This window comes from Gopherus flavomarginatus, chromosome 4 (genome assembly GCF_025201925.1).
Source record: "Gopherus flavomarginatus isolate rGopFla2 chromosome 4, rGopFla2.mat.asm, whole genome shotgun sequence".
Lineage (NCBI taxonomy): Eukaryota > Metazoa > Chordata > Testudines > Testudinidae > Gopherus > Gopherus flavomarginatus.
The window spans coordinates 148,605,795-148,627,984 of NC_066620.1; the positions used below are offsets into that span (position 1 = coordinate 148,605,795).

The following is a 22,190-nucleotide window of genomic DNA, read 5'->3' on the forward strand; positions in this document are numbered from 1 at the left end:
CTTGTATGGGGGATTCTGAAGACAATAAAAGCAATCTGATAGCACTGCTGGGAGGAGGAATTGATTCTACCTGTCTTTTTGGCCACAGATCATTGCTTTTGTGGATTTATTTCAATCGCTCATTCAGCTACTGGATGTTTCCCCGGAGGCTTTTTGCTAGAAAAGTCATTATCAAACTCATGTCCAGTTACTTCCATTCCAAGTATTTATTTTATCAGAAATAAAGTCAACCATTCTAGCTTTGCAAAGATAGCTGTTGGGCAGAGAAATTGCTGAGACAATGGAAAGACTGTTTCATGGAACAAGGTTAAGATTTGCCAGAAATGGATCTTCTGCCTATTTGGAACAATCCCTGAAAGTGTAGAGCATGTAACTGTCACATTTTGTTAGGAATGGTAGGTGAGAAGTGGAAACTTCTGATTAGAGCTGGGCAGGAAAGACACATCTTGCTTCATGAGAATTTTTGTCATTTTGAAAAATGTCTCCATCCTAAATTGTGATTAAAAGCTGAAATTTCAAATTTTAACTAACCAAAAAGCTGAAAATTTTGGGATCCGGTCAACTGAAACTTTTAGTTTTGATTTTTCACTATTCTTATATTTCACGATAAATTAACTTTAATTTCCAACAAAAAGTTTTTCAAACTGAAAAAGAAAAATACTTGTTTAAAAAATGGTGATATGGGATGTTTCAACAATTTTAAAGCTAAAAAAAAATTAAAACAGTAAATTCATCAGTCATGTAATTTTAGACTGAACTTCAAATTTTATTTAAAATGTAACAATAAAAGTTTCTAAAATTAATGGAAACTTTTTTTTTAAATTTTAAGCATTCCTCTATTGAGTTTGTAGCACAAAGTCAGAAAGCAAACGTACTGTGAAATATCTGGTTTCACTATCCAGGCTGATTGAAATGTAAACAGAAATATCGTATTAGGAGAAAATTACTTTTTGGGGTTTTTTTTGGTATTAAAGAATTCTGTCCCCCTCAGACCACATGTTTGCTCATTTATAATTCTGTCAGAATATTTTTTTAACTGCTATATTTTTTTAATTGAATTGTGGGTTAGGCTGAGTATAGGCTGTATACAATTGCATTTCTTCTAAAAAAATTTTTTTTTACAATTTACATTCAATATTAGTTAAGATCAAACTCTTTAAAACAAATTTGGTTTTTTAAACATGAAAAAATATCATTGCCTATTTCAAACCCTGGTTTCCTTAGAAGTCCTTCATTTAATGTATAGTTAATTACTTTTACAAGCCAAAGTTCCTTTAAAAGAAGAAATAATTTATATTCTGTTCACAAAATTCATTTTTTAGGCATCTCACAAAACCTATGAGAATGAGATAAACCCACTCTTGAAGTTTTATAAATATAGTAAATACTGTTAAAGTACAAATCAGTGCTTAACTGATGAGGTATTGAACCTATTTTTTTTTTTAAGAATTATTGTTAAAATGTCTTTTCAAAGCTCCGTAGTTCAGAATTTACTTGATATTTTTCTTGCCTGGTTTCCATCCCTCACACTTTTAGTGCACCATAATCATATGTAATATATAGTGTCTTTGCAAGAGAGCTTATTGTTTCAGGTCAGGATGAGAGAGTCTCAAAATATTACATCAGTTAACAAAAGAATCCAAACAAAATCAGCCTTCAAACAGTGCAAGTAGGAGATTAGGATGCATATTTTCAACTTCACAAAGCTGACTTTTATATAACCTTGAATTTCATTGAGGTAGTTTACTTTTCTAAAAAAATATATATTTTCCTTTCCCAACACATGGAGGGTTGTAACCTGTATAAACTGTACAAACTTGTGATACAAATTTTTGTGTAGTAACCTTACAGCAGACTGCTGTTTTGAGAGAAAACAATTGTACTAAGCACCTGCAAGTCCAAATAAATAAAATTGAGGATTTGAAAGTATCCCTTCACTGAAAATTTCTGGAGAGATTTTCAAATGACACAGATAGCAGTTAAGCACCTAACTTCCATTTCTGCCTTTTCGAAATCTCACCTGTTGGGCAAAAATGGATAGCACTGTCTTAGTAGTGGGGAAAGGTACTATCATAGTCTCTGGTTGTTTCACTGCACTGCATAATCTCCCTTATCAGGAGTAAACCATGACCATCTTTCCCTATTCCAAACCATTCTCTTAGCCAGACACTGAAAATTCACAGACAGTGCATCTAGGCAGCTGCCTGCTTCCTTTACTGAACTATTCATATACTGATAGCACTGCAGCCCAGAACTACCTCACTCTTTTGTCCAGTGCCCTTCAAGTAAGTGAGTAGGCAGAGTGACAGAACAAAAACCTATGGAGCAACAAACAATGAAGACATCGAAGTGAAACAGCCTAATTCTCTAGATCTCTTGTGTAAGAATGAGAATTGAAAATGATCCCATCCAGCTACGCCAAGGTCCACAGCCAAGCCAATAAGATCTTGAGTTTATCAATATTCTAAACAAGTTCTTTGCTGCCCAATTCAATAGAGAATGTGTTGGAAACATTTGTTGACACTATGCTTGGTGTAGGTTTGGGTTATTATATTGAAATAGGGACTGGGAGTGTTTAATCAAATAAATTTCTGGTTTTGTTCTGTTGTTGAAATGCAATTTTTGTTTTATTCCCCTGAGCATCAGACTTGTTTTAAAGACTATAAAATAATTTATAATGCACTCTGTGGGTTTCTTTTCAATATCCTTTTGATGATATCTTTCTTAGGCTTACTGTAATGCTCAGTACAACTTTATGTATTAGGTTTAGATTAGAAGAAAAATTATGCCTGTTTTTTTTATAAAGTATGTAGGTAACAAATCAACTTTTTATAGTGTTCTCAAACTCCTACTGTGGAGAAAATTCTCTCAACCAGAGATGACTGGATCTGGCTTCTTTCAGAGTTAGTTAATTTTTGTCTGAGCATTACTCAGAGGGAGTCCTAGGTGAACCATAAGATACTTCTTGCACATTCTCAGGGGTGAGTTTGCTCCAGCTTCCATGCTTTCAATTCCCGCCATTTAGGGAGTGAGGAACGGTTCTCTGATTGCAAACTCTGATGTTTGGTGTAGCAATGCAGTGCATTGCCACTAAATCAACAGGCCACCCCTTTTAGCTAGTGTATGCAGAATTGAGTGCTTTGTGTACTTCAAAGTATAATTATAAACATAAGCCACTATACTATTATAATATAGTCAGCAGCTTGTTTGGTACATTTTGAATATAAGGAGAGGTAGAAATGTATTGTGCTCTAACTAGTGGAGAGCCTAAGTGTGGTTTTAATTGGTTCTAAGCATCATCAGCTCTTACTAATTTCACCTGGAAATGTGAGTGCTGTCAAGTTGGACTCTCGGCAGTTTGGCAACAACATTGTGGTCACACACGAGACTAGTGAATAGTCAGTGTGATCTTTACTTTCTGATGAGGTGACTGAGGTGTTTTCTTCTGTGGAAACACTCTTTAAAGGCAAAATAGTTTAGAGATTGCAGTTGTTGACATCATCAGTTTTCTGGTGCTGCTGAAAACATGGGCCCTCCTTCAAAAAATCTTAGAACTGAAGTTAAATAACAGGTCAGAGGTAACCTGCCAGATGACCTAAAGATTAAAATTCCCAGGTGAGGCGATTATTTTTCTTGTAACGGAATTACTATGTATGTGGTTTAGAATTAATAGATTCATAGACTCGAAGGCCAGAAGAAACCATTGTGGTCACTTTGTCTGACTTCCTGTATAACATAAGCCATAGAATTCCCCTCAAATAATTCCTAGAGCGTATCTTTTAGGGAAAAAAACCTAATTCTGATTTTAAAATGTCAGTGATTGGAGACTTCACCATGACCTTCGCTAAATTGTTGCAATGGTTAATTACTCTCACCATTAAAAATGTATGCCTTATTTCCGGTCTGAATTTGTCTAGCTTCCACTTCCATTCATTGGATCATGTTATACCTTTGTCTGCTGAATTGAAGAGCCTAATATGAAATATTTATTCCCCATGTGGATACTTATAGACACTAATCAACTCACCCCTTAACTTTTTTTCTTTGTTAATATTAGTATATTTAGGGTTACCATATTTCAAGTTCACGGAGGACATTGCTGGGGGTAGGGAGAGGTGGGAGAGAGGGAGGGGAGGTGTGAGACTCCCCTTATGTTATCTGGACTGGTGATCTGTTAGGTCACTCCAATCCTTGACTCTGGGAGCCAGCCTTACCCTGCTCTGCTATGAGAACCCCCACTCTCTGGCTGTTCACACACAGCCTCTAGAACATAAGCTGCTCTCAGCTACGTGAGTGAGCACTTTTGGCCAACCACTGCTTGGATTGTGCAACCGAATGATACTAGCCAATATCTCCAGTCCCAGACATAACCCTAGGAACGTCCATCTTGCAGCGTCCAGTTATGCCCACTGGACGCTGACAGCTTATACGAGTTTGTCAATTTAACAAAGAAATTGATATGTACCAGGTTTGTTATCCAAAGGAGAATCTCTGACATGCTGCTGCTTCAGGTAGAATAAACAAACGAATTTAATAGCTACAAAAGATAGATTTTAAGTGATTATAAGTCAAAACACAGGAGGTCAGATTTGGTCAAATGAAATAAAAGCAAAACGCATTCTAAGCTGATCTTAACACTTTCAGTGCCCTACAAACTTAAATACCTCTCACCACAGTCTGGCTGGTTGCCCTTTAGCCAGGCTCTCCCTTTTGATCAGCGCTTCAGTTGCTTGGTGTTGGTGTCTGTAGATGGAGGTGGAAGAGAGAGCGCATGGCAAACGTCTCCCCTTTTATCGTAGTCTGTCTTCCCTCTTGGCTTTGCGCCCCCCCCTTTTAGAGTCCAGTGAGCATTACCTCATCGTATTCCAAAACTGACCAAGGGAGGGGGAGTGACTCATTAGAGAGTCTAAAGGCTTGGCTACACTTGCAAGTTAGAACACATTAAAGCATCCCCGGGCACCTTAACTCCTGAGGTGTCCACACTAACAAGTCACATAGAGTGCATTACTGTGCTGTGATTGGCCTCCGGAAACATTGCATAATCCCCTGAAATCAAGTGGCCCCTCTTCTCATTGTTTTGAAATCGGCTGCAGGCATGCGGCTATCCCCTTTCAGAGCTCTGTTTCAGACAGCGGTCGGTGCTTATCTGCTCCAAGACAAATCAAACCATTAGTGTGGAATGCTGCTGGTGTGTGTGGTGGTGGGGGGGGTAGGATGGGGTGTCTGCTGCTGTCTGAACTTACAAGACAGCATGCTGACACACTCTCAGCCCCCCAAAACACACTGTCTTTCCCCTCACATACACACAACACACTCCCTGTCACACACACCCCCTCCTCCCATTTGAGAAGCACGTTGCAGCCGCTTGCACACTGGGATAGCTACCACAATGCACTGCTCTTTGTGGTGTTGCAAGAGCTGCTAATGTGGCCACACTAGTGCGCTTTCAGCTGACAACCTAAACACACGGCAGCATTTTCCCTGCTGCTGTCTCCGAAGGCTGTTTTAACTCTTAGCGCTCTACATCTGCAAGTGTAGCCAAGGCCGAACAGATCCTTTTTTGCTGCCTAGGCCAGTATCCTTTGTTCCTGTGAGGCTGGGCTGGGTTTGTCCCATACATGCCCTGATAAGATGTGAACTGCCCCTCTGCTCTTGGAGAGTTTGGCCTGGGCTTATTTTAAGCCATGAGGACGCATTTTCAGCCTCACAACTATATACATGAAATTGCAACCTATTACATTATTATAACAGCAATGCTCAGTGCATCATGAGCCTTCTGAAGACACCCAACATGACAAATTTTGCATTGGATACAACATAATCATATTATGAGGCTGAATATGGGGGTGCAGGTTGTTCCCCTGAGGTAGAGAGTCAAGGAGGGTAGTTTTCTACTGTACACTTTCTTTTGTACCTTGAATATCTAGCATTTTATAAATAAGTGTAATAGCCTCAAAAATAAATGTAAATCAAATGTAAATAAACCTTTTTTTACATGCAGTCAGTCCTTTCCTGCAGTGCTTCTTCCTGTTGTGCCCATGCATATTTCTCTGTAGAGTGTATCTTTCTCAGTAGTGGTTGATTGCTCATCAAGTAACCATGAAAGTCATTACAAGATCTATTTCTGGAGTTGTACTGCACAAACAGGATCCCTTTCACTGACTCAACAGTCAATACCATGCCACCCTTAGTCCTGTGCTGCTTTTAGAGCTGGGTGGCTGGCCAGCAGCTGCTGCTCTCCAGCTGCCTAGCTCTGAAGGCAGCGCCGCTGCCAGCAGCAGCTCATAAGTAAGGGTAGCAAACCGGTAAACATGAACTCTGCTTATAAGGCATGTTCGGAATTTTAGTTCTAGCAGAATCAATATTGGGAAAAGAATGAGCAAGGAAAAATCACAGACATTTGTTCATATTTCAAATATCTGAGCTAGGAGGACAAAAAAAAGTGTTTTCCGGGAAAACCCAGGCATATGGTAACCCTAAGAATATTGAGCTCTTTGAGTTTTTCTAATCCTTTAATCCCTGCATGGCTCTTCTCTGCATAGGTCTGGCTCAAGCAGTGTTTTTCAGAGGGATTTGAATGGAGAATGTTAAGTTTATAATGTTTTATCTGCTGCATTTCATGTTTTTAAAATAAAAATTCAGGTCTCCAACAGTCCTTATATGACCCGACTGTGATCACTGAAGCTGATGTTCCCCAGTGACTTTATTAAATACTATTCTCTGATTTTTTTTTTTGTGGCCATTGATTATCATGGAATTCCAATTAATACTGATTTGAAGAGTTGAGGGATTGTAGGGGTCTAGTCCCAGAATCAGGCACAACAGAATAAGGGTTATCAAGTTCAGTATCTGATTGGGAACCCTGGTGTGCCCAACGAAGACACTTGCAGTGAGGGTAAAGCGAAGCTTTAATCACTTTTATTAACACAGTTAGTAAAGACAGAAAAGCTGCAAACCCCTTAACATTAACTTTGCATTACTGTTATATTTTTATCTCTTGTACCCCATTCCTTGCATATGCTCACATACTCGCACCCCTTCTTGGGGATCTAATGGTAAGAGGCAAAGGTCCAGCTCTTTCCCTGGCATGCCAAACAAGTCAGATGGTCCAGATCCAGATTAAGATCGACCAACCCTTCTTACATGGCATTCTGGCTTATTATAGGGCCTAGAGATTATCTTGAATATTCATTGAAAGGACCAACCTGTCTTGTCCACCATAAAGTTAGTGCTTTTATCCTATTGGTTAGTATATTAATGATTTTAGATTATTACCACATACATCAATTTGTTGCCAAGAAGAGTTTGCAGTTAAGCATTTGCCAACATTTTATTGTAAAATATTTTAAACTAGTATCAGTTCAGTGTTTCTGCAGTTACCTGGTATCATTTTGTACAACTCCTCCCTTAGGCACATTATTCCCAGTTGCCCAAAACTCAGGGTAACTGTTGGACCACTTATTCTATGCCAAAGTTCTCTGGCCTCAAAACCTTATGCTAACTGCTTAAACTGATGCCTTACAGGATGCAGGCCTGTAGTTTCTTTGTGTTTACTGCTAAGTAAAATAAAATGCAAAAAGCTATCTCTATGGACTACAATACAAATCAATAACTTTGTTAATTTGACTTAATTAACTGCCTTTTGTTCCTGGGCACTAGATCTCTGCTGGAGGAGCAGTAAGGTAGATTTAATTTGTTGTCTTTTTTCTGGGCTTTTGCTATAAAGTGGCAAAAAACCAACTAAACAAAAAACCTTGTAACTGTGTAATAGCTTACATTTTACTTAATAAACACCTTATCTGATTTCAGTTTTTCTAGAAGAACTCTACCTTGGCCTAACCTACCAATTTTGAGGCCAATATGACTATTTTGGTGTATTTTTAGAAGTAGGGTCAAATAAGACTTGTAATGGAAACTGAGGCCATGTCTACACTTACTGGGGAATGACACTGCTGTGATTGATATAGCGAGAGTTGATTTAGTAGGTCTATTAAAGACCCGCTAAATCAACCACAGAGTGCTCTCTGGTTGACTCTGATATTCCGCTGGAATGAGAAGACTAAGATATGTTGATAGGAGAGCGTCTCCTATTGATGTAGCGCAGTGTAGACGCTGTGATAAGCTACTAAGCCGTAGCTGGAGTAGCGTGACTCAGTCTACACTAGCAGGGTAGATTGACCTTAGTTGTGCAACCTTAAATATTGATGACTTTAAATCTTAGTCAGTCTAGAAGTGTGTGTGTATATGAAAGCATCTGTTTTCTGAATTTCTTTTGTGATATATCTTAAATGCTAATTGCATTTTGTATTTTTTTTTTTAAGGGTGCAATTTTCTTGGAAGGAGTGACAGTTAAACGTGTAACCCAAGTGACAACTCAACCAAAGTTAAGAGAAATACAGCAAAAATGTCAGCAATTCTGTGGATGGGAAGGGTATGGGAAAAATCATTTAATTTTAACTTTTTTCTTTGAATAGTCCAAAAATTCAATATTATATTCTTAATTTTGTGAAAAGTCAAGCAGGTAGCTATTTATTCCGATGGACTGTTCCTTTTTTTTTTTTTTTTTTTTTTTGGTAACCAGAAATATTCAACAGTAAAGCTATATTGGCCTGAAAAGAAAAGAAAAGAATGATCAGCTGTTATGATTCTAGAATCTTGTTTCTTAAATTATATTTCCAGGGTCAGATCATAAATTATGTTCGTATTAGCCATTGCTACACAAATAACAAATGCAGTAGTCTGGTCTAATAATTATTTCTAAAGTTTTGGGTGAGTTTTAGTGCACACTAAACTAAATAACGGTTTGAACCAAGCAAAAAATTGCAAATTTACTTACACAACTATCAATACACATTTGTTCTGATGTGCAGAACCCTAGTTTTTCCATTTCTTGGCCTTTCTAATGCAGTTGTTGCTGGTTTGAATTTGTGCCTAGCATTGATATGAATGCTGATTTAGTACCATTTCTAGATGTAATCCAGAATTTGAATGTCAGCTTCCAGAAGTGGAGGCTCATGGAATATTCACAGTACCTCTTAGCCCTGGTCTACACTGGGGGCGGGGGGGTGTCGATCTAAGTTCAGCTACATGAATAATGTAGCTGAAGTTGACGTACTTAAATCGACTTACTGTGGTGTCTACACTGCACTCAGTTGACTGCTGCCACTGCCCTGTCAACTCTGCCTGCGCCACTCGCAGCGCTGGAGTACAGGAGTCTATGGAAGAGCGCCCAGGGGTCGATTTATCACGTCTAGACTAAGGTGGCTCTTGTAAGAAAAAAAGTCATATGCAAGATGTTCCAACTGAAAGTTAACCTTGTAGAAAAGGTAGTGTTAACTATGTCTCATGCAAGATTGATTGGAGCAATACATTACCTTATATGGATACTCATCATAGAATATTTATTAATAAAAATCCTGCTTCTTTTAGGTCTGGATTCCCTGGAGCACAGCCTATTTCCATGGACAAACAAAATATTAAACTTTTAGAGCAGAAGCCGTACAAAGTAAGCTGGAAAGCAGATGGCACTCGGTAAGTTTTCATATCTAAAAAAACTACATAATTCACCCTGATACATAAAGCAAATTGTTTAGATTAGCAGTTTGTATGCTCTTTGGAGCGTGAATTTCTGCCTTGTACAATGGAGAGACATGTTTTATTTTGTTAAACAAAAAAAGCTCTTAAAAATTGAAGTTCTAATATAGTTTAGTATTGTACATGTTATGCTGAAACTTGAGGTAAAGCCTCTTTCATCTGATGCTTTTCTATAGACTGAATGTTCCTTTAAGTGTATTTTATTTAATATTTTTGCTTTAATTCTTGTCCTCCCTGAGTTTTGCCTGTTGGTAACCAGCTGGGCTTGGATACCATGATGATGAGTGCCTTATAATAGGGGTTGTCTACACTTAAAACACTGCAGTGATGCACCTGTAGCACTTCACTGAAGTGCTTACCTACAGTGATGGATGGGTATCTCCCATTGACCGAGTGCTTTCTACATCAGGGGTTAGGTTGTTTTAACTGTGTCGTTCAGGGGTGTGTATTTTTCACACCCCTCAGCGACATAGTTATGCAGAACTAATTTCCTAGTGTAGACCAGGCCTAAGATAATATACAATAAGAGACTTAAAGGAACTCAGCTTGGTAAGAAAAAAGTTATACTTTATGGTGCACAGATCAATCTTTAACTTTTAATTTGTTCTTCAGTTGACATTTGAAAATTTTATTTACTTTTTCCTATTGACAATGCATCCTACTAGTGATTGAAATTTCATAATTCTTCAAAGGTATTTGTACAGTAGTCCTGTGTTAGAATTGTAATTCTGTGACTAGTCAGCATCCTTTTGATTCAACAGTAACTTCTGTTACATGTATTACAGTGGTGACATTCTTTTAGCAGAGGTGTAGAAATAAATTTTTCAGTCTGCATTTGTGTGCAAGACTTGTATGTGTAGAATGTATTTTTGACAGTTGATCTACCGCTGGATAAAGAGAGAAAATACCTGCACTCCCCCGTCTGCTGTTAGAAGCTGTATAGGGATATCCATTTTAATTCACTACTCTGTAGGAAGAAAGTTACAAGAGCAGTTCAATAGAAGTGGTTACAGAATCAGTAGAGAAACCAGCTAACATCATGCACTGAAAATGCTTGCAGCTACCATTTCTAGACAACTCATCAATAATATATAGTGAGCAAAGTAAAGCTATTCTGTGTCTGGTATTACAAATCAATGCAGACCACAGAGGGCATGTCTAGACTATGGGCGCTAAAGCAGCTGTACTGCAGCTGTACTGTTGTAGCACAAAAAATGTCTATATATATGGATGGATGGGGTATTTCCGTAGATGTAGGTAATTCACATACCCAAGCAATGGTAGCTAGGTCAGTGGAAGAATTCTTCCACAGCCCATAGCTAGTTTGATCTAAATTTTAAGTGTAGAGTGGAGCAGGATAAGCTGGAGTTTAAATTTTACTTTCCTCAAGCTAATATATATATGTGGTGAACAAACCTTCTTAAACACTAGCTATTTCCTGTATTTTATTGGGAGTGTTCAAGAAGTGGAAGCTGATATGAAAAAGATTCTTTCACCACTGTATTCCATATGAGAAGTAAAACACTACTTCCCTTAGAAGCCATATAAGAAATGTTACAAGTAAAATGTAGGAATAAAACAAATTAATCAATCAGCAAGTAAAATATCAGATCAGTGAAACTGACATGGTGACCAGTGCTGAAGCTATACAGTGTCACATTTGAAGTTAATTCTGCTTTGAAATAGATTCCCTGTCTCTAAAACTGGGGAATGTTGCTGCAATTAATAGCTATAGAGTAAGAAGAAACTCCATAATGTACCTGTGTGTGCACTGGGAGAAAATTTCTTCATGACTTTAGCTAGTGATCTGTTTATACCTTGAGTAATGATTTATTGCTCCTGTAATCTTTTATTATTTGGCATTTATATAGCAGTAAGTGTCGAGAGGCCAACTAGACTGGGGCCCCACTGTACATAAGTTTGTTTGCTTTTTAAAAACCCTGGGAAATCACAAAAAAATGTAATAAAATAACATTATGCACTATGATAGTGTTTAATTGCATCCTCACATACTATTTGTTACATGCAGTGTTGTTGTAGCCGTGTTGGTCCAGGATATTGGAGAGAAAAAGTGAGTGAACTAATATCTTTTATTGGACCAAGTTCTGCTGGTGAAAGAGACAAGCTTCTGAGTTTACACAGAGCTCTTCGTCAGGTCTGTAGCATTCCTCCCTCAATCACTGCACAAGATGGACAGTGAGTGAGGCAGAGGATTGTAAGGAGAGGAGAGGGCATTCTCTTCTGTTTAAATTATTGGACTGAGTTCCAGGAGAGCGGAGTTCTCTTCCTGACTCTCCCACAGACTTCCCCTGTGATGCTGGGCAAGATGATCACAACAAGTTGTGACAGTGTGTGACTAGCCTAAGGCTGACTCACTACTTTGTTTACTTTATAAGGGTCTTCACATGGGGTAAATTGACAAGGTAATAGTTTAAATACTAAATGATTGACTAATTAGCTGGGTGATTCAGTTGAGTCGTCAGCTGACACAGTTGAGAGGCAGGAAGAGACAGGGAAGACTGGAAGGAAGGGCTATACAAGCCGGACATCTCACAGAGGTGAGTTTTTTCCCTGCATTTGGTGTTGAACTTGCCACTGGTGTGCATGGTATGCACAAATGGGATCAATTTAAGGTTGCATCAGCACCTTGACTTTCTAATAGTATCCCCTTCCCCCCATGTGATTTTCTGTGTAGGAGAGGGAAAAAAGAGCAGGAGTTGGCAGTGTCAAAAATGTGTACACAACTGAGGTATCTGAGTAATGAAGAGGAGTAGCAGCAAAATACTATGGGTAAGAAGAATATAAGAAATGAAAAATAAAGAAGAAATTGCTAACTCCCTTTAGTTCTAGAAGTTTTGAAAAATGGAAAAGTTCCTGGATCAGCTGTTTAAGTTCAAAGTTACGGGATACTGCATTCGCAGAGGACATACATTCGAGCTCTAACAGTGAACTGATTGCCATACAGACATAATAATGGGGCATGGTCACTATTCCAAGGAATGTGCAGATGATTCAAATACCAATGAGGACAGAGAATTAATACAAAAAGAGAGGTTATAAATAGGGCTATTGATTAATTGCAGTTAACTGACGCAGTTAACTCAAAAACATTAATTATGATTAATCGCACTGTTAAACTATAGAATACCAATTGAAATTTATTAAATATTTTTGGATGTTTTTCTACTTTTTCAAATATATTGATTTCTATTTCAACACAGAATACAAAGTGTACAGTGCTCACTTTATATTTTTTATTACAAATATTTGCACTGTAAAAACAATAAACAAAAGAAGTAGTATTTTTCAGTTCACCTCATACAAGTACTGTAGTACAACCTCTTTACTGTGAAAGTGTAATTTACAAATGTAGATTTTTTGTTTGTTTGTTACATTGTTTTGTTTTTGAGTGCTGATATGTAAAACTTTAGAGCTTACAAGTCTACTCAGTCCTACTTCTTGTTCAGCCAATAGCTAAAACAAATACGTTTTTTTACATTTACGGGAGATGCTACTGCCTGCTTCTTATTTACAGTGTTGCCTGAAAATGAGAACAGGAATTTGCATGGCACTTTTGTAGCTGGCATTGCAAGGTATTTACGTGCCAGATATGCTAAACATTCATATGCCCCTTCATGCTTCGGCCACTATTTCTGAGGACATGCTTCCATGCTGATGACGCTCGTTAAAAAAATAATGCATTAATTAAATTTGTGACTGAACTCAGTGGAGGAGAATTGCATGTCTCCTGCTCTGTTTTACCTACATTGTGCCGTATATTTTATGTTACAGCAATGTCAGATGATGACCTAGCACATAGAATCATAGAACTGGAAGGGACCTCGAGAGGTCAACTAGTCCAGTGCTCTGCACTCATGGCAGGACTAAATATTATCTAGACCAGGGTAGGCACCCTATGGCATGCGTGCTGAAGGCGGCATGCGAGCTGATTTTCCGTGGCACTCACACTGCCCGGGTCCTGGCCACTGATTCGGGGGGCTCTGCATTTTAATTTAATTTTAAATGAAGCTTCTTAAACATTTTAAAAATCTTATTTACTTTACATACAATAGTTTAGTTCTATATTATAGACTTATAGAAAGAGACCTGAAAACATTAAAATGTATTACTGGCATGCGAAACCTTAAATTAGAGTGAATAAATGAAGACTTGGCACACCACTTCTGAAAGGTTGCCAACCCCCGATCTAGACCATCCTTGACAGATATTTGTATAACTTGCTCTTAAAAATCTCCAATGATGGGATTCCACAACCTCCTTAGGCAATGTATTCCAGTGCTTAACCACTCTGACAGTTATGAAGCTTTTCCTTATGTGCAACCTAAACCTCTCTTGCTGCAATTTAAGACCATTGCTTCTTGTCCTATCTTCAGTCGTTAAGAACAACGATTTTTCTCCCTCCTTCTTGTAACAACCTTTTATGTACTTGTTCATTTTAAGAACACTTTCACAGCAGATTTGACAAAACGCAAAGAAGATTTCAATGTGAGATTTCTAAAGATAGCTACAGCGCCCGACCCAAGGGTTAAGAATCTGAAGGCCATCCGGAATCTGAGTGGGACCCGGTGTGGAGCATGCTTTCAGAAGTCTTAAAAGAGCAACACTGACATGTGGAAACTACAGAACCTGAACCACCAAAAAAGAAAATCCAGCCTTCTGTTGGTGGCATCTGACTGTGAGGATGAAAATGAACATGCGTTGGTTCTCTCTGCTTTGGATCGTTATTGAGCAGAGCCTGTCGTCAGCATGGAATGGTGGTTGAAGCATGAAGGTACATATGAATCTTTAGCGCATCTGGAATGTAAACATCTTGCAACGCTGGCTACAACAGTGCACTGTGAGCATCTGTTCTCACTTTCAGGTGACATTGTAAATAAGAAGTAGGCAGAATTATCTCCTGCAAATTGTAACCAAACTTGCTTGTCTGAGCAATTGGCTGAAGTAGGACTGAGTGGACTTGCAGGCTCTAAAGTTTTATATTGTTTAATTTTTAATGTATTTTTTGGTACATAATTCTGCATTTGTAAGTTCAACTTTCACAATAAAGAGATTCCACTACAGTACTTGTTTTAGGTGAATTGAAAAATATGATTTCCTTTGTTTTTTGTAGTGCAAATATTTGTAATTAAAAAAAAATGAAGTGAGCACTGTACACTTTGTATTCTATGTTGTAATTGAAATCAATGTATTTAAAAATGTAGAAAACATCCAAAAATATTTAAATAAATGGTATTCTAGTTAATCGTGAATAATTTTTTTAATCGCTTGACAGCCCTAGTTATATATATCAGTAGAAAAAACAGATTTGCTCTGGAAAAAAAATGTGAACTAGTACAACGAGAGTAAAGTCAAAATGTTCAAATACTCAATGGGAAAGAAAGCCTGAAACATTTTTTTGTAAGGCAGTTAGTTCCTGTGGTGATGAGCATACAAAGAGCACCCAACCCCTTTTCCCCTCTCCAAAAGAAAATAATTTGGGGGAGATGGTAAATGGCAAAGTGAATCAGATATTATTAGGACTTCACAAATCCACAGAAAATCAAGTGCTACAGGGTACTATTCTGGATTTACAGGAGAATGGAAAAGATGTTTTAGAGGTTTCTTCTATCTCGGTGGTTCCCATTGATTATTTATATTCATGTTATGTATAATAAATAAAAATAAAATGATTCGTATTCTAGTGCAGTTGCATTGTGTGATGCCCTTTAAATTTGTGAAGGTCTATAGCATTGTATACATGGAATTTTCATAAGGAAGACATGCTAGAATAACAAAGTACCTTGGCGTAATCCAAGATGATCAGATTATTTCCCAATACTTCATATTTTTAAAATTAATTTATCTTACATAGAGCTCGGTGGAGTAAAATAATCTTGTTTTATTGTTTAAATAAAAGAAGTTGGGATTGTTTTCGTAAGATTTCAACTTCAATTATTATTTTAAATATAAATGAAATCATTTACTGTTTTGATAACTACTTCAACACTTTCTTAATTTCTTAATTATTCAAACTCCAGCATTTGTCAAGAGTACTTAACAGCTTGAAGAAAAGTTTGAAGGAATAAAGTGATTTAATGAATGCTGTTACTAACATAAACTCAGTTGGTAGTTGTAAATGTTTTAAGTAGTACAGTAGAACCTCAGAGTTACAAACTGACCAGTCAACCACAAAACTCATTTGGAATTGGATGTATACAGTTAGGTAGCAGCAGGCACCAAAAAATACAGTACAGTACTGTATTAAATGAAAACTTCAGAAAAAAGGGGAAGTTAGAATTTTTTTTTTACAAGGTAAGGAAACTGTTTCTGTGCTTGTTTCATTTAAATTTAGATTGTTAAAAGCAGCATTTTCCTTCTGCATAATTGTTTCAAAGCTGTATTAAGTCAGTGTTCAGTTTTAAATTGGAAAGAACAACCATAATGTTTTGTTGAGTTTCAAACATTTCTGAATTCCGAACAACTGCCATTGTGAGGTGCTTGTAACGGAAGTTTACTGTACAATCAAAATTGGATAACTTTTTATGGTCACCAGAACTAGGCATCATCTTCCCAGTATCTGTGTGCATCTGAGCTTTGTAGAAGATCAAACCTCTTTCTTTTATTACAAATGCTACATCTTGCATGCTTTATTCTCTAGGATAGACTCCTATGGTGACCAGATAGCTGAGATTATGATTTGGATCTTCTTCAAAGTTTCCAATTCATTGCTTTCAATCTTGTATAGAAAGAAAAGTCAGACACAGGCAGCCTACATATTTTTCTTAAAAAGACAAACAATGTTTTTACAGTTAAAATACACGGGCAGAGACACCCGTCTATTTCCTATCCATATTGTTGGAATAACTGGAAAGTTTAGTTTTACTCTGTCAGCATGTTATTACATCCAAATCAAAACAAGTTCTAGATTCTCTGCTATTCTGTTTGATTCTCTTGCAAGGAGATTCCTTGTCCTCTTCACAGTCTAATTCATTCTCATTCAGACTTCCAAAGTCAGTTTCATTTTCCTCGGAATTATAATTTTGGATTTTTATTCTAACTGTTCAGTACCTTTGGGGAAATGGTGACCATTTTCTTAAGTTTTTAGAATTTTCAAACTATCAACAGTTTTGTTCGTTTTAATAGTTGAAGTACTATATCTTAAGCTCTCATTTTTCTTCAGTATTTCTTGTTTCAAAGCAAAGTTCAAGAATCCACAGGTATTAATGAAAATGTTGTTTACTATTGCTAACCATCACAATATTCCTCTTTGTTGTGGGTACTACTGTGAGATAATTGATATTGACTTGTTACATCGCAGTCAATCTCTCAGCACAAGGATAATTTAAATACTGTACTGTATTTCAAAATACATCTTACATTTTAATTTAATTAGAAAAAGTAAAATGTTTGTTGGCATAGTAAGAAAAGGCATACTACATTGCTGTGTAAATATGTGTGTAAATATATGCTAATGTTTGTTAGTAAATTTACTGGAAAGTTTAAAAAGAGAGTTGAATATTTGCATACATATATGATATAGGGTTGCCAGACATCTGGTTTTTGAGTGGAATGCCCGGTTGAAAAGGGACCCTGGCGGTTCTGCTCAGCATCGCTGACCAGGCTGTTAAAAGTCCGGTCAGTGGTGCTAAGGCAGGCTCTTTGCCTGCCCTGGCTCCACACGGCTCCTGGAAGTGACTGGCATGTCCCTGCAGCCCCTAGGTGCAGCGGTGTCCAGGGAAGCTCCACATGCTGTCCTTGCCTCAAGCGCTGGCTTCATAGTTCCCATTGGCCGGGAACCGTGGCCAATGGGAGCTGCAGGGCATCACCTGAGGGTGCTGGCACCATGCAGAGCCTCCTGGGCTGTGCCTTCGCTTAGGGGCCAGACATGCCGGCCACTTCTGGGAGCAACGTGGAGCCTGAGCAGGTAGGGAGCCTGCCCTTAGCAGTGCTGATGCCTGAGGTGAGCCCTGCCCATCTGGAGCCCACATCTTGAACTCCCTGCCCCAGATTGGAACCCTCTCCCGCACCCTAACTCCCTCCCATACCCTGCACCCCAAATTCCCTGCCCAAGGTCAGAATCCCCTCCTGCACCCCTGACATAACCTTAGTCCCAGATTTGGACCTTAGCGTCCAAAATATGGGGGTTAGCATGAAAACCTCCAAGCTTAGTTACCAGCTTGGACCTGGTACCTGCTGCCACCACCCAAAAAATTAGAGTGTTTTGGGGCACTCTGGTCCCTCTGAAAAACCTTCCCTGGGGACCCCAAGACCCAAATCCCTTGAGTCTCACAACAAAGGGAAATAATCCTTTTTCCCTTCCCCCCTCCAGGTGCTCCTGGAGAGATACACAGACACAAGCTCTGTGAAACTACACAGAGAGACTCCCCTTCTCTGTTCCCAATCCTGGAAACAAAAAAGTACTTTCCTATTCCCCCAGAGGGAATGCAAAATCAGGCTAGCAATCCAACACACAGATCTCCCCGATTTCTTCCTCCCACCAATTCCCTGGTGAGTACAGACTCAATTTCCCTGAAGTAAAGAAAAACTCCAACAGGTCTTAAAAGAAAGCTTTATATAAAAAGAAAGAAAAATACATACAAATGTTCTCTCTGTATTTAGATGATACAACACAGGGTCAATTGCTTAAAAGAATATTGAATAAACAGCCTTATTCAATAAGAATACAAATCAAAGCACTCCAGCACTTATATTCATGCAAATACCAAAGAAAAGAAACCATAGAACTTACTATCTGATCTCTTTGTCCTTACACTTAGAAACAGAAAATTAGAAAGTAGAGCTACTTCTCCAAAGCTCAGAGAAAGCAGGCAGGCAGACAAAAGACAAAAGACTCAGACACAAACTTCCCTCCACCCAAAGTTGAAAAAATCCGGTTTCCTGATTGGTCCTCTGGTCAGGTGCTTCAGGTGAAAGAGACATTAACCCTTAGCTATCTGTTTATGACACGCCCCCCAAATTGCAGACAGTGGGGAAGCTCACTGGCGGCGATTTCCTTCTAGAACATTAAAATAAACAGATTAATACAACACATACACCTTTACATATACTCCTAAGTATATAACTAACAGACTTCTACATTTTAAGAACACTTTTTAACTACTGAATTCTGGGAAACTCTCACGGGAAAGTGCATCAGCTACTTTGTTAGAAGCTCCTGTGATGTGTTGAATTTCAAAATCAAAATCTTGGAGAGCTAAACTCCAACGAAGAAGTTTCTTGTTGTTCCCCTTGGCAGTATGAAGCCACTTTAGCGCAGCATGGTCAGTTTGTAGTTGGAACCGCCGTCCCCAAACATATGGGCGTAGCTTATCCAGGGCGTACACAATGGCATAGCATTCCTTTTCACTGACTGACCAGTGACTTTCCCTCTCAGACAGTTTCTTGCTGAGAAACACGACAGGATGGAAGTTGTGATCTGTTGCTTCTTGCATGAGCACTGCTCCTATACCACGCTCAGATGCATCTGTGGTTACTAGGAATGGTTTGTCAAAATCCGGGGCCCTGAGCACAGGGTCAGACATGAGCATCGCCTTAAGCTGGGTAAAGGCCTTTTGACACTCATCAGTCCACTTAACGGCATTTGGCTGGGTCTTTTTGGTCAGGTCGGTCAATGGGGCAGCGATTTGGCTGTAGTGTGGTACAAATCGCCTGTAGTATCCGGCCAAGCCTAAGAAGGATTGGACCTGCTTCTTTGACTTTGGGACAGGCCACTTTTGGATAGCATCCACCTTGGCCTGTAGGGGGTTTATGGTTCCTCGACCCACCTGGTGCCCCAGGTAAGTCACTCTGTTTTGGCCTATTTGACACTTTTTGGCCTTAACAGTTAGTCCGGCCTGCCTGATGCGCTCAAAGACCTTTTCCAGGTGTAGTAGGTGTTCGGGCCAGGAGTCTGAAAAAATGGCCACATCATCGAGGTAGGCAACTGCAAATTCTCCCAGTCCAGCTAGTAGACCATCTACCAGCCTCTGGAAGATGGCGGGTGCATTTCGAAGGCCGAAAGGAAGGACATTGAATTCATACACCCCCGCATGGGTGACGAATGCTGACCTCTCCTTGGCAGGTTCATCTAGCGGTACTTGCCAGTACCCTTTGGTTAAGTCTATTGTAGAGATGAACTGGGCACGTCCCAACTTCTCCAATAGCTCATCGGTACGTGGCATTGGATAGTTGTCCGGACGAGTTACAGCATTTAGCTTACGGTAGTCCACGCAAAAGCGTATTTCCCCATCTGGTTTGGGTACCAGAACCACTGGAGATGCCCATGCACTGGTAGATGAGCGGATTATACCCATCTGTAGCATGTTCTGGATCTCCCGTTCTATAGCAGCTTGGGCATGAGGAGACACTCGGTAGGGTGGGGTTCTGATTGGGTGAGCATTACCTGTATCAATGGAGTGGTATGCCCGTTCAGTCCGTCCTGGGGTGGCTGAGAACAATGGGGCGAAGCTAGTGCACAGCTCCTTGATTTGTTGCCGCTGCAGACGTTCCAGGGTGGTTGAGAGGTTCACCTCTTCCACGCCACCGTCTTTTTTCCTGTCGTAGTAGACACCGTCAGGCCACTCAGCATCCTCTCCCTGGACTGTAAACTGACAAACCTGTAAGTCTCTGGAATAGAAAGGCTTGAGAGAATTAACATGGTACACTTTAGGCTTTAGTGAGGAATTGGGAAATGCTATGAGGTAGTTTACAGCTCCCAGGCGCTCTTGGACCGTGAATGGCCCTTCCCATGATGCTTCCATCTTATGGGCCTGTTGCGCCTTCAAGACTATAACCTGGTCTCCTACCTTGAAGGAACGTTCTCTGGCATGTCTGTCATACCAGGCCTTTTGCTCTTCTTGAGCATCCTTTAGGTTCTCTCTAGCAAGGGCTAAAGAGTGTCGGAGGGTGCTTTGTAGGTTGCTTACAAAGTCCAGAATGTTAGTTCCTGGAGAAGGCGTAAACCCCTCCCATTGCTGCTTCACCAACTGTAATGGCCCCTTAACCTCGTGACCATACACAAGTTCAAATGGTGAAAACCCTAAACTGGGATGTGGTACAGCCCTGTAGGCAAACAGCAACTGCTGCAACACTAGGTCCCAATTATTGGAGAATTCGTTGATGAATTTACGTATCATGGCCCCCAAAGTTCCATTGAACCTTTCCACCAGGCCATTGGTTTGATGGTGGTACGGGGTGGCAACCAAGTGATTCACCCCATGAGTTTCCCACAGTTTTTCCATGGTCCCTGCCAGGAAATTAGACCCTGAATCTGTAAGGATGTCAGAGGGCCAACCTACCCTGGCAAAGATGTCTGTTAGGGCCAGGCACACAGTGTTAGCCCTGGTGTTGCCTAGAGCGACTGCTTCTGGCCATCGGGTAGCAAAGTCCACTAAAGTCAGTACGTACTGCTTTCCTCTGGGCGTCTTTTTTGGGAAAGGGCCCAGAATATCCACAGCTACTCGCTGAAATGGGACCTCAATTATGGGGAGTGGCTGGAGAGGGGCCTTGACCTGGTCTTGAGGCTTTCCCACTCTTTGGCATACCTCACAAGACCGGACATACTTGGCAACGTCCTTGCCCATCCCCTCCCAGTGGAAGGACTTCCCCAACCGGTCCTTGGTTCTGTTCACCCCAGCATGCCCACTGGGATGATCATGGGCTAAGCTTAAGAGCTTCCCCCGGTACTTAGTTGGAACCACCAACTGTTTTTGCGGCTGCCATTCTTCCCGGTGTCCACCAGAAAGAATTTCCTTGTATAAAAGTCCTTGGTCTATAACAAACCGGGATCGATTAGAAGAGCTGAGAGGCGGTGGGGTGCTCCGTGCCGCCGCCCAAGCTTTCTGAAGGCTGTCATCCGCTTCCTGCTCAGTCTGGAACTGTTCCCTTGAGGCTGGGGTCACCAGTTCTTCCTCAGACTGTGGACTTGGGCTTGGTCCCTCTGGAAGCGATGTAGGTGATGGGGTTGTTTCCGTTGCTGGTGAACCGCTCTCCGCTGGTGCACCTGAGGGTATTTCAGGCTCTGGCTGAGCCTTTTGGGTATGGCTGTCTGTTGCTTCTGCCAGTTCTGGCTCGCTGGCGCCCTCTGGCGTTGAGTTTGAAGATGTGGTTGCACTTGCTGGTGCTGGTTGCTGTTCCAGTTCCGGGCCTGGGACTGGAGATGCTGTGGCTGTTTCAGTGGTAGGCATGGAATCCGGGTCCACAACCTCTGTCTGGGTCTCCGGTAACACAGACGGGGCCTCTGTGGACGGTTCAGGAACAGGAATGGGTCTGGAAGCTTGCCTGGTTTGGCTACGTGTAACCATTCCCACTCTCTTGGCCCGCCTCACCTGGTTGGCCAAGTCTTCCCCCAGTAGCATGGGGATAGGATAATTGTCATAGACTGCAAAAGTCCACATTCCTGACCAGCCTTTGTACTGGACAAGCAGTTGAGCTGTAGGCAAGTCTACAGCTTGTGACATGAAGGGGTAAATTGTAACTTTGGCCTTTGGGTTGATGAATTTGGGGTCAACGAAGGATTGGTGGATAGCTGACACTTGTGCCCCCGTGTCTCTCCACGCAGTAACCTTCTTTCCGCCCACTCTCAAATTTTCCCTTCG

General features: G+C 40.1%; 1 protein-coding gene across 4 annotated transcripts in view; it reads left to right on the top strand.

Annotated features, from left to right (window-relative positions):
• The window catches only part of RNGTT (RNA guanylyltransferase and 5'-phosphatase), a 392,686-nt gene that overhangs the window by 55,685 nt on the left and 314,811 nt on the right, over nt 1-22,190 (top strand). For all 4 annotated transcript variants that reach the window (XM_050949291.1, XM_050949292.1, XM_050949294.1 and 1 more), the window contains exons 7-8: nt 8,322-8,431; nt 9,430-9,531. In XM_050949291.1, coding sequence (XP_050805248.1) covers nt 8,322-8,431; nt 9,430-9,531 — 212 coding nt within the window. The remainder of the gene's footprint in view (nt 1-8,321; nt 8,432-9,429; nt 9,532-22,190) is intronic.